The following is a 13,766-nucleotide window of genomic DNA, read 5'->3' on the forward strand; positions in this document are numbered from 1 at the left end:
ATGAACATCATCATCATCATTATGATTATGCCCACATTCATCAACATCATCATCATCATCATTATGACCATCGGCATCATCATTATCATCATCATCTTTATCACCATCGTCACCATTAGCATCATCATCATCATCATCATCATACTTTTTGTAAAAGATGGATTTCAAGTCTCGTTGAATAACGAAAACCAAAAGAATACAAGTAGTTTTTGTATTAGCTGGCATTGCTAACAAGAAGTACTGAGGCATACATTTTATCTACACCAAAATGTCTTTCGGTGTTTAAGTATTACAATAGGAATGGAGAGGAATAAAAAAAAACCCGCATGGTTACATGAATTTACACACTCAAGCGCGGCTCACTTTCATTTTAAATTAGATTTAAAATTCAATTTTAACACAATTTCCATATTTTTCCGGAACGTTTTGGTAACAACACTATTATTTATTTGGTCCTTTAAAATTACCTTCAAATGCGTTTTGCTAAAAATGCTAGCCCTAGATTAAAAATGGCATTTTGCTCGAATAAAGGCAATATAAATATAATCGACCAATTAAAATTGGAAAATACACCTCTCTATACTCAGATTTAGAAGTGGCGTGGTAGACATTTTAGTTACCTCTTGTTATGACTGGTAACAATGACCACACCTTCCTCGATGGCGCAAAATCAGAGTCGACCTAAGAAATGTGGATAATATTAACCCATGGCCTTTTCATCTGCTATATCCCCTATGCAAGTCCTGTTTTATTATCAACTATAATAGGTATCATTGTCATATTTTAAGAAATAGATAACATTTTGTACTCAATAAAGTATGTTATCAAAAGAACTCTTAATTCATGCGTATATTGATATATTTTCATTCAAACCAGTTGATTAGTATGTGTAAGTTAAAAAGAGAAGTAACCCAGATGTTGAATGCACTACAGCGGCCTTCTTATCTAATTCTTAATCTAATGCAGAAGTAACATGATTTAATCAAATAGTGCAATGTTAAAGAAAGCATTTGCAAGCGTAAATATTAAATTATGATATTATGTACGTACAGACACAAGAAGCTATATCAATATTTAAATCTTGACAAAGTTGTTGTCAATACAGTCGTTAAAAAAGGTTTGTTGATGTACGAATTTATGTCATTCACTGAAAACAGAAAACAAATGAAGAACTATTTTATTATGAGAGAAAAAAAAGTCCCGTTTATCCAGAAGCAAACACGTTGTAAAAATATCCGTCGTAGCGAGTGTACAAACGATTATGGGCGGATGACGAACACATATGGAGAGTTTTGTCGACGACCCCGATAGAAGAGTACACAGAACTACACGTTGTACGTGCAGCCGAAGGGAAACTGCTGTAGGCCACATCAGCGTTGTTACGACGATGTCCAGTTCGTTTTTGGAGATCCCGTTTACCGCCGTGCATGATGTGGAAGGTGTGGTAAGTCTGTACGTAGTTGATCACTTGTTGTTGTGTGGTTGTCAAATGGGCCTTGTGTGGATCCACGCTCGAAACCACAACATTCTTAGAATGCTTTTGGTTTATTGTTCCTGAGCATGCGTGGGCTATGAATTTATGGTTGTCCGTCGAGTGGTCAGTAACCGTGACTATCCAGCTTCGCCAGTAATATTTCTTTGCAATGGTGGTGTATACCTCGTGGGCGAGATCACAGTTGCTTAAGCTGTTGTGATTTGCGATGTCTATGTCGACATCTGTACTCAGTTGATGGCCGTATTGTGTGGTCAGTTTGTGATCAATAGCATTCATTTTGGACTTAATAGTCTCAAGCTTAACCTGCCAGTCGTGTTGGATAAATTTTGCACTGTCATGGTGGTTGGTTAGGTGGTAGTATGCTACCTCAATGCCTGCAGCACTGATAAGGAGTTTTGTTACTCCCAGCATAAACTCTTGGGCTTTCTTTCGGTCCCACTTCACGTGGTCGACTGCTTCATCGAAAATTGGTCCATTGAAGAGATTGCTCTGACCAACGATTCCATCGTATATTTTCTCGCCAGCCTTTTGGTAACTTCTGAAAGCTTGGGTAAAAAGATATTTTCTTGAATCAAACTCGTTCTTTGATGTCGAGGACACTAGTTGCTGATATGTGTGACTAATAGTGTGAATTGTACTCTCATAGTCGCCAAAATGAGCCTCAATGCTGCCCCATTTCATTTCCCGGGTGACCGCAGAAAATTGGTGGTCTATCTTGTCAAAGCGTAGCGTGACATCTTTGTACAGTTTCTGGATGGCCAGGAGCTCAGCAGACGGACCAGTGTCTAGAAAACCAAAAGCGAACGACAGGACAGACCCAATGACTCCCAAGTACGGGCTGACTGACGAAATGAGCTTGGATGCAGTTTTGGAGAAGTCCTGACTCTCTATGAATCCGCCGAGATCATTGGCCAGACTGAGTGAGTCAGTGATGAGTGACGTGTCAATGGTTGCAATAGGTGAGCAACAAAAGGCCACCAGTAGAAGCCCGGCCACAGGGAGGTTCATCGTGCTCTATAACCAACACATATCAACAATTATTTTTCAACTTATTAATGTTTGTGGTTCATTTTAACCGGCTAGCAACATTTCACAGAATCTAATATTAATGATGCACTGAAACTTTGCGACTTACAAACATAATTCTGTTCTAAGATATATAATTTTAATGAGATCTTCACAGGATATTTTACATAAATGTTGACACTAGATAATTAAAAACTGGCGAAAAAAGTTCAAACCTTTAAGCTTGTCTTGAAATCTCTCTCGTGCAAAAAGTCATTACATGAATAAATTTGATGGATGATCAGACTAGATATATTTATATTTTTTACATTTTGAAACCTTCTCAAATTAATGTATTGATACTATGATAAGTTAATCATCTTATGTTGATATTTTTTTTTATCTTTTATGAACGTGGGTATTTAATGTTTATCCGTCTTATGTAAACCAAATGGAGTACCCAGAATTATATATGATTAAACAACCAAGTTCAGAAATGGATATATATGTATCATGTTATTTATGTTTCCTTTCAGAAGTCTAATAGTCTAACATTATTAATGTTAAATTATTAAATGTACATAACAACAGGGGCGGGAACAAGCTCCACTTTTGTACATTTTAATTATAAACCGACACAATTAAAAAATTACACACAGAAAAATAAATTATAAACTGATTCCTTTGTGATCTCAGTAATTTTTTTTTTGACAAAAACACGCCCATGAACTGTGAATAATTTTCAATTTTAAAATAAAAGAAATTACGTTATTCACCTAAAAGCTAATTTGTTGGTTATAATGATTAACAATTTCGAGAAAAGTATGATCTCAATTAATCACTGGGCATATAGATCAACCTAAGTATGAAAACTTATTTACATGAACCATGCATTTATTAACTTTAATTTAACTTCAAAAGACCCGTAGAAACGAAGTGAAATACATTAGAAGTTTAGACAGATGTGTTTACCTTTATCTTCGCCCCACTGTTTATTGTTAATCAAATGAATCCGATTTATACATGTACATTACATATTGTTACAAAATAAAGCAAGATAAGACAAACTCGAGTAACAATTGGCCATGACCAAAAGACAGACTTGTATAGGCCGAGCCTCCGTATTTGACTTATATGTGAGTACTTTCTATGGATATCTAACATTTCGTCGTTTTATTACGTTCTGTTAGATGTATCTACTCGACGGAAATACTCTGACTGAGTCACATTTATTCAACTAATTATCATTTTTCAATCAATCATAATACTCAGTAATAACAAACATTTTTTTTTAACCCCCCCCCCCCCCCGAAAAAAAACAACAAAAACAAATCAAGGCATTGAAATGATAACAATAATGAAATGGTTAACAATACATAGTGCATAAAACTTGTGTACAAATTTGACCGTATACTAATTTAATGCTTTTAGTTTGAAAACCAAATTGAATAAATATGACGCACCCTGATTTGTGGTGATAGCTTGGATCTGTGTTGTTGGAATAATCGACGTATTTCGATGATGTCAATGATTTTTACACCCTGTAACAGTGAATTATGTTCTGGTTTGTGACAAAGTCCTTTCAATGAATAAATTCGGTATTTGATTATCATTTTACAAGGGACTAATCTAACCTACATCTCACCTTGGAAAGCGCTCCGGTGAATGCCGAAATATGTCATAAAATGTCAAAAATTTACAGAAAAACAGACAGATGCAAACAGAATTGAGGTATATTCAATATGGGCGATTGAAAATATGTGTGCATATCTGAAACAAGTTATTATTCACAAAATATATTCTTTAGACATTTTCAATCAGTTAAGACTCTTAGCGAAAAAAATATGACAAAGTAGATACTTTAACCACTAAGGAGAATAGCTTATGCAATGTTTATAAATATTATGTGTAATTATACGAAAGACAATTAACAGGGTATTTTGATTGGTAATCAGCAACTACATGTATTTAAATGTCATAACTAAAGGGTTATCAAAATATAATTTAACAGAATTTAGTAGAAAATAAAATGCAAATTCAGGTTTTGTAAACGTCGCTTCGCCCTCATTACATGTCTTTGTTTTAAAGCTTAGTACATTTGAGTTGCTTGGAACGAACCACTCCACTTACCTGACATTACCTTGACATCTCCGTCCCTCTTATCTCGGTCGGTCTTAACAATGACCAGCAAACATCTTTAAAACTAGTTTCTCATTCTTAGAATTACACAATGCATTAAACACAAATAAGCATACGCTTTTTGGCATTTCTCTTGTTTTTCATTTTTATAACATTATTATATTATAATAAGCATTACACTGGCGATGATAAACTGTTGAGCCTCACATCTTTTTGACCCATTTAAATACTATCCTGGAACATTTCGGTAACCTACACTGATGCTGGCCTAAAATGATTGCAAATACTGATAAAATAGCGTTGTTTGACCATGAGTCCATGATGTCAGTGAAAGAATATACGTATACCTTATACAAATCATCCATTTTTTTATCTGACTGCTTATTATATTAATAGACGAATTTTAGATTTGTCTGTACTGTCGATTGACAAGAACAAATTAGTTTTTATCAAAAACATGTTTGAGGTTTGTTACTGGCAGCCAAGTAAAATGGGTACCAGATACCACTGCAAATGTTATTGTAATTTAAATTTAGACCACGTGGTTTTTTTTTCTTTAGGTAAATGTCGTGCTTTGTGGTTTAGTCTATTTAGAATTAATTAAGTATTCGTAGTCAATTCCAAAATCTAGACTTTTATTGATTTTAAAGGTTATCTTCATTAATTGGTGGTTATTTAGAAATAATTTTGACAATGGAAAATTTTACTTCTCTGCTGTTGTAACAATTGAAATGTAAACTAGCGACCGCCCCCACTCCCGCCCCTTATTCTACCGCGACCAGCGCGTTTATTAATTCAATATTTTCAGAGGTATTTTTGAATAATAAACAATTGAGCATATAATCAAATTTCTCATAAAATTTCGATTTAGCATTAAATTTTTTTTGGAGTAGTTGTATGCGGGTTGACGATATTAAGCTATTTATATTTATCTTAATACCGGATCTATTTTGTTTCAGTTACATGTAATTATTCTACAGATTCCAAGTATGATCGAACTGTCTGTCACATAGAAGAGCATAAAACGTTTTCTTGGATTCCTTTTATTCCTTTTTGTTGTGTTTGTAAGACATGCATAATTGTTACCTGTACCTGTGGATACTTACGCGCACCTGTTTTTTGACTCTTAGTTAAGTCGTTGTGAATCACAAATGTTACATGTATTATGGGGTGAGTGAGTAATTCTAGACAGAAACGTAAAACTTGCTGAAAAGATTTATTTTAATTGTTGTATCGAGTTTACAAGTTTTTAATTAATGTTTTGAATAAACGAACAACGTGTTAACGTTTTGGTATATATAGTATTATTAAATTAAATGTATAAATGATCTTAGGATTTGCATGGCAATGTTAATGACGAACAAATTTTATCAAAACGTGCAGATATTCGCATTGTCTCCTTTGTATTTGATTTATCAATATTCAGTAAGTTGTTGAAATTAAAATTCTGATAAATATAATTTCAAAACTCAATTTTTTAAATAGATCGATCTTGTTTACCAGTTCTTCGTAACAATCTGTGCGAGGCAATTTGTGAAATACTGTATGATTTGTATGGTGATATGATGATTTATGAAAAAAAACAACCTGAAAATGAACTATTTTACCATTAAAAATCACTAACTGATACACAGACTACAGCATATTACAATGTTCTTAAAAAGTGATTATGTTTTTTGATTATTACTTAAAAAACGGGTTGTACATACTTTATGCGTGTGTGTGCGTTCTAACATCACAATCAATGTATATAGGGTACGTGCATTATCTTGATATTAATTAATTGTTTCATGTTGTGTATTCACTGTAAAAAGATAGCTCTGTCTTATAAATTCGAACTCAAACATGTGACGTTTTATCTAATTAGTTTATATCTTCACCAACAATATCCTCATCATCAACATCATCATCATCGTTATGATAATGACCATCACCATTACTATCATCATCATTATAATTACGTTTATGACAAACATTATCATCATCATCATCATCATCATCATCATCATCATCATCATCACATCAGTATCATCCTTTTTGTAAAAATGAATGTCAAGTCTCGTAATATAACGATAACCAAAAGGAAACAAATAGGTTTGATTTTCTAAGTTAGCTGGCATTGCTGACAAAAAATATTGAGGCAACTATCTAATCTACACAAAAACGTGTCTTTTGGTATTACGTATTACCATAGGCTGTAGGAATAGAAAGAAATTTAAAAAAAACCCACATTGTTACCTGAATTTACACACTCAAGCGTGACTCACTTTCATAGTAAATTACATCACAACTGTAACAGTTTCCATTTTTGACGGAAGCTCAGATTATGATGACTGCACGGTTATTTATTTCGTACTTTGAACTTATCTCTGAATAAGTTTTGCTAAAAATCTTTGCCTTTGATTTAAAAATGCCCTCTTTTAAAAATGTTGCTCGAATGAAGGCATTGTTACTATCTTCCACCAATTAAATACTTGGAAAATACACCCCTCTATACTCAGATTCAGAAGTGATGTGGTTAGACATTCTAGATACCACTTGTTATGTCAGGTATACAATGACCACATCTTCTTTGATGGGGAGTCGACCTAAGTAATGTGTTTTTAAAACAAATTGCAGAGGATATTAACGCATGATCTATTCTTTTACAATGTCCCTTACGCGAGTTCTATTTTATTATCGCCAATAAAATGTATCATTGATATATTGTGAGAAATAAAAAAAAATTGTACTACAAAAAATAAGTTTGTTCTCAATAGAGCTTTTTATCCATTATTACATTAATGTGTTTTCATCAACATCAGTTGATTAGTATGTGAACGTTAAAAAGAGAAGTAACCCATATGTTTAATGCGCTAGAGTGGCCTTCTTATCTAATCCTTAATCTAATGCAGAAGTCACAGCGATTTAATGAAATAGTGCAAAGTTAAAGAAAGCATTTGCAAGCGTAAATATTTGAGTATGATATCACGCACTTACAGACACAAGAATCTATATTTTGAATTAAATTTTCGCAGAAAGGTTTTTTTGTCGATACAACCTTTAAAAAAAGAAGTTCGTTTTGATGTACAAATTTATGTAACTCATTGAAGACAGATATAATAATAACTAGTGTATATATATATATATATATATATATATATATATATATATATATATATATATATATATATATATATATATATATATATATATATAAGAAAAAAACAGGGCCCCGTTTATCCAGAGGCAAACACGTGGTAATAAGATCCGTCGTAGCGAGTGAACAAACGATTATGGGCGAACGAAGAACACATGTGAAGATTTTTGTCGACGACCCCGATAGAAGAGTACACAGAACTACACGTTGTACGTGCAGCCGCAGGGAAACTGTTGTAGGCCACATCAGCGTCGTTACGGCGATGTCCAGTTAGACGTTTTTGGAGATCCCTTTTCCCGCCGTGCATGATGTGGTAGGTGTGGGACGTGTGTACGGAGTTGATCACGTGTTGTTGTGTGGTTGTCAAATGGGCCTTGTGTGGATCCACGCTTGAGACCACAACATTCTTAGAATGCTTTTGGTTTATTGTTCCTGAACAAGCGTGGGCCATGAATTTATGGTTGTCCGTCGAGTGGTCAGTAACCGTGACTATCCAGCTTCGCCAGTAATATTTCTTTGCAATGGTGGTGTAAACCTCGTGGGCGAGATCACAGTTGCTTAAGCTGTTGTGATTTGCAATGTCTATGTCGACATCTGTACTCAGCTGATGGCCGTATTGTGTGGTAAGTTTGTGATCAATAGCATTCATCTTGGACTTAATAGTCTCAAGCTTAACCTGCCAGTCGTGTTGGATAAATTTTGCACTGTCATGGTGGTTGGTTAGGTGGTAGTATGCTACCTCAATGCCTGCCGCACTGATAAGGAGTTTTGTTACTCCCAGCATAAACTCCTGTGCTTTCTTTCGGTCCCACTTCACGTGGTCGACTGCTTCATCGAAAATAGGCCCATTGAAGAGGTTGCTCTGACCAACGATTCCATCGTATATTTTCTCGCCAGCCTTTTGGTAACTTCTGAAAGCTTGTGTAAAAAGATATTTTCTTGAATTAAACTCGGTCTTAGATCTCGAGGCTACTAATTGCTGATATGTTTGGCTAATAGTGTGAATTGTACTCTCATAGTCGCCAAAATGAGCCTCAATGCTGCCCCATTTAATTTCCCGGGTGACCGCAGAAAATTGGTGGTCTATCTTGTCAAAGCGTAGCGTGACATCTTTGTACAGTTTCTGGATGGCCAGGAGCTCAGCAGACGGACCAGTGTCTAGAAAACCAAAAGCGAACGACAGGACAGACCCAATGACTCCCAAGTACGGGCTGACTGACGAAATGAGCTTGGATGCAGTTTTGGAGAAGTCCTGACTCTCTATGAATCCGCCGAGATCATTGGCCAGACTGAGTGAGTCAGTGATGAGTGACGTGTCAATGGTTGCAATAGGTGAGCAACAAAAGGCCACCAGTAGAAGCCCGGCCACAGGGAGGTTCATCGTGCTCTATAACCAACACATATCAACAATTATTTTTCAACATATTAATGTTTGTGGTTCATTTTAACCGGCTAGCAACATTTCACAGAATCTAATATTAATGATGCACTGAAACTTTGCGACTTACAAACATAATTCTGTTCTAAAATATATAATTTTAATGAGATCTTCACAGGATATTTTACATAAATGTTGAGACTAAATAATTAAAAACTGGCGAAAAAAGTTCAAACCTTTAAGCTTGTCTTGAAATCTCTCTCGTGCAAAAAGTCATCACATGAATAAATTTGATGGATGATCAGACTAGATATATTTATATTTTTTACATTTTAAAACCTTCTCAAATTAATGTATTGATACTATGATAAATTAATCATCTTAAGTTGATATTTTATCTTTTATGAACGTGGGTATTTAATGTTTATCCGTCTTATGTAAACCAAATGGAGTACCCAGAATTATATATGATTAAACAACCAAGTTCAGAAATGGATATATATGTATCATGTTATTTACGTTTCTTTTCAGAAGTCTAATAGTCTAACATTATTAATGTTAAATGATTAAATGTACATAACAACAGGGGCGGGAACAAGCTCCACTTTTGTACATTTTAATTATAAACCGACACAATTAAAAAATTACACACAGAAAAATAAATTATAAACTGATTCCTTTGTGATCTCAGTAATTTTTTTTTTGACAAAAACACGCCCATGAACTGTGAATAATTTTCAATTTTAAAATAAAAGATATTACTTTATTCACCTAAAAGCTAAATTGTTGGTTATAATGATTAACAATTTCGAGAAAAGTATGATCTCAATTAATCACTGGGCATATAGATCAACCTAAGTATGAATACTTATTTACATGAACCATGCATTTATTAACTTTAATTTAACTTCAAAAGACCCGTAGAAACGAACATTAGAAGTTTAGACAGATGTGTTTACCTTTATCTACGCCCCACTGTTTATTGTTAATCAAATGAATCCGATTTATACATGTACATTACATATTGTTACAAAAAAAAGCAAGATAAGACAAACTCGAGTAACAATTGGCCATGACCAAAAGACAGACTTGTATAGGCCGAGCCTCCGTATTTGACTTATATGTGAGTACTTTCTTTGGATATCTAACATTTCGTCATTTTATTACGTTCTGTTAGATGTATCTACTCGACGGAAATACTCTGACTGAGTCACATTTATTCAACTAATTATCATTTTTCAATTAATCATAATACTCAGTAATAACAAACATTTTTTTTAACCCCCTCCCCCGAAAAAAAACAACAAAAACAAAACAAGGCATTGAAATGATAACAATAATGAAATGGTTAACAATACATAGTGCATAAAACTTGTGTACAAATTTGACCGTATACTAATTTAATGCTTTTAGTTTGAAAACCAAATTGAATAAATATGACGCACCCTGATTTGTGGTGATAGCTTGGATCTGTGTTGTTGGAATAATCAACGTATTTCGATGATGTCAATGATTTTTACACCCTGTAACAGTGAATTATGTTCTGGTTTGTGACAAAGTCCTTTCAATGAATAAATTCGGTATTTGATTATCATTTGACAAGGGACTAATCTAACCTACATCTCACCTTGGAAAGCGCTCCGGTGAATGCCGAAATATGTCATAAAATGTCAAAAATTTACAGAAAAACAGACAGATGCAAACAGAATTGAGGTATATTCAATATGGGCGATTGAAAATATGTGGTGCATATCTGAAACAAGTTATTATTCACAAAATATATTCTTTAGACATTTTCAATCAGTTAAGACTCTTAGCGAAAAAAATATGACAAAGTAGATCTTTAACCACTAAGGAGAATAGCTTATGCAATGTTTATAAATATTATGTGTAATTATACGAAAGACAATTAACAGGGTATTTTGATTGGTAATCAGCAACTACATGTATTTAAATGTCATAACTAAAGGGTTATCAAAATATAATTTAACAGAATTTAGTAGAAAATAAAATGCAAATTCAGGTTTTGTAAACGTCGCTTCGCCCTCATTACATGTCTTTGTTTTAAAGCTTAGTACATTTGAGTTGCTTGGAACGAACCACTCCACTTACCTGACATTACCTTGACATCTCCGTCCCTCTTATCTCGGTCGGTCTTAACAATGACCAGCAAACATCTTTAAAACAAGTTTCTCATTCTTAGAATTACACAATGCATTAAACACAAATAAGCATAGGCTTTTTGGCATTTCTCTTGTTTTTCATTTTTATAACATTATTATATTATAATAAGCATTACACTTGCGATGATAAACTGTTGAGCCTCACATCTTTTTGACCCATTTAAATACTCTCCTGGAACATTATTAAAAACACGGATTCCTTTTAAAATTATTCGGTAACCTACACTGATGCTGGCCTAAAATGATTGCAAATACTGATAAAATAGCGTTGTTTGACCATGAGCCCATGATGTCAGTGAAAGAATATACGTATACCTTATACAAATCATCCATTTTTCATCTGACTGCTTATTATATTAATAGACGAATGTTAGATTTGTTTATACTGTCGATTGACAAGAACAAATTAGTTTTTATCAAAAACATGCTTGAGGTTTATTACTGGGTACCAGATACCACTGCAAATGTTATTGTAATTTAAATTTAGACCACGTGGTTTTTTTTTCTTTAGGTAAATGTCGTGCTTCGTGGTTTAGTCTATTTAAAATTAATTAAGTATTCGTAGTCAATTCCAAAATCTAGACTTTTATTGATTTTAAAGGTTATCTTCATTAATTGGTGGTTATTTAGAAATAATTTTGACAATGGAAAATGTTACTTTTCTGCTGTTGTAACAATTGAAATGTAAACTAGCGACCGCCCCCACTCCCGCCCCTTATTCTACCGCGACCAACGCGTTTATTAATTCAATATTTTCAGAGGTATTTTTGAATAATAAACAATTGAGCATATAATCAAATTTCTCATAAAATTTCGATTTAGCATTAATTTTTTTTTGGAGTAGTTGTATGCGGGTTGACGATATTAAGCTATTTATATTTATCTTAATACCGGATCTATTTTGTTTCAGTTACATGTATTTATTGTACAGATTCCAAGTATGATCGAACTGTCTGTCACATAGAAGAGGATAAAACGTTTTTTTGGATTCCTTTTATTCCTTTTTGTTGTGTTTGTAAGACATGCATAATTGTTACCTGTACCTGTGGATACTTACGCGCACCTGTTTTTGGACTCTTAGTTAAGTCGTTGTGAATCACAAATGTTACATGTATTATGGGGTGATTGAGTAATTCTAGACAGAAACGTAAAACTTGCTGAAAAGATTTGTTTTTATTGTTGTATCGAGTTTACAAGTTTTTAATTAATGTTTTGAATAAACGAACAACGTGTTAACGTTTTGGTATATATAGTTTTATTTAATTTAATGTATAAATGATCTTAGGATTTGCATGGCAATGTTAATGACGAACAAATTTTATCAAAACGTGCAGATATTCGCATTGTCTCCTTTGTATTTAATTTATCAATATTCAGTTAGTTGTTGAAATTAAAATTCTGATAAATATAATTTCAAAACTCAATTTTTGAAATAGATCGACCTTGTTTACCAGTTCTTAGTAACAATCCGTGCGAGGCAATTTGTGAAATACTGTATGATTTGTAAGGTGATATGGTGATTTATGAAAAAAAAAAAAACCTGAAAATAAACTATTTTACCATTAAATATCACTAACTGATACACAGACTACAGCATATTATAACGTTCTTAAAAAGTGATTATGTGTTTTTGGATTATTACTTAAAAAACGGGTTGTACATACTTTATGCGTGTGTGTGCGTTCTAACATCACAATCAATGTACTGTGGTTTCATCATTATTCGTTGAATACAAATTTTCGTGGATTTCGTTGTTAAGTTGATCCACGAAATTAAATGTTCATTGAAGTTCAATTTCAACTAACATTTTGTATTGATAGGATCATTGGCCACGAAATTACGTATCCTTGAAACTGTGGTTTTTCGAAAATCTACGAAAATTGATACCCACGAAAATTAATGAAACCACAGTATATAGGGTACGTGCATTATCTGGATATTAATTAATTGTTTCATGTTGTGTATTCACTGTAAATAGATAGATCTGTCTAATAAATTCGAACTCAAACATGTGACGTTTTATCTAATTAGTTTATATATTCACCAACAATTTCCTCATCATCAACATCATCATCATCGTTATGATAATGACAATCACCATTACTATCATCATCATTATTATTACGTTTATGACAAACATTATCATCATCATCATCATCATCAGTATCATCCTTTTTGTAAAAATGAATTTCAAGTTTCGTTATGTAACGATAACCAAAAGGAAACAAGTAGTTTTGATTTTCTAAGTTAGCTGGCATTGCTGACAAAAAATATTGAGGCAACCATCTAATCTACACAAAAACGTGTCTTTTGGTATTAAGTATTACCATAGGCTGTAGGAATAGAAAGGAATAAAAAAAAACCACATTGTTACCTGAATTTACACACTCAAGCGTGATTCACTTTCATTGTAAATTACATCACAAC

The 13,766-nt window shown here is 33.2% G+C and overlaps 2 protein-coding genes across 2 annotated transcripts; both read right to left on the bottom strand.

The window, feature by feature from the left end:
• Positions 1–1,160: 1,160 nt before the first annotated feature.
• On the bottom strand, positions 1,161–3,529 carry LOC128163359 (uncharacterized). Its single transcript, XM_052826939.1, has 2 exons — positions 3,473–3,529; positions 1,161–2,509 (listed from the first exon to the last, which is right to left on the bottom strand). Exon 2 carries the CDS (start codon positions 2,501–2,503, stop codon positions 1,205–1,207), a length of 1,299 nt encoding a protein of 432 aa, XP_052682899.1. The 5' UTR covers positions 2,504–2,509; positions 3,473–3,529; the 3' UTR covers positions 1,161–1,204.
• A 4,291-nt stretch (positions 3,530–7,820) lies between these two features.
• On the bottom strand, positions 7,821–9,167 carry LOC128163792 (uncharacterized). The gene has a single exon (XM_052827456.1). It carries the CDS (start codon positions 9,157–9,159, stop codon positions 7,858–7,860), a length of 1,302 nt encoding a protein of 433 aa, XP_052683416.1. The 5' UTR covers positions 9,160–9,167; the 3' UTR covers positions 7,821–7,857.
• Positions 9,168–13,766: the final 4,599 nt, after the last annotated feature.

This window comes from Crassostrea angulata, chromosome 9 (genome assembly GCF_025612915.1).
Source record: "Crassostrea angulata isolate pt1a10 chromosome 9, ASM2561291v2, whole genome shotgun sequence".
NCBI lineage: Eukaryota > Metazoa > Mollusca > Bivalvia > Ostreida > Ostreidae > Magallana > Magallana angulata.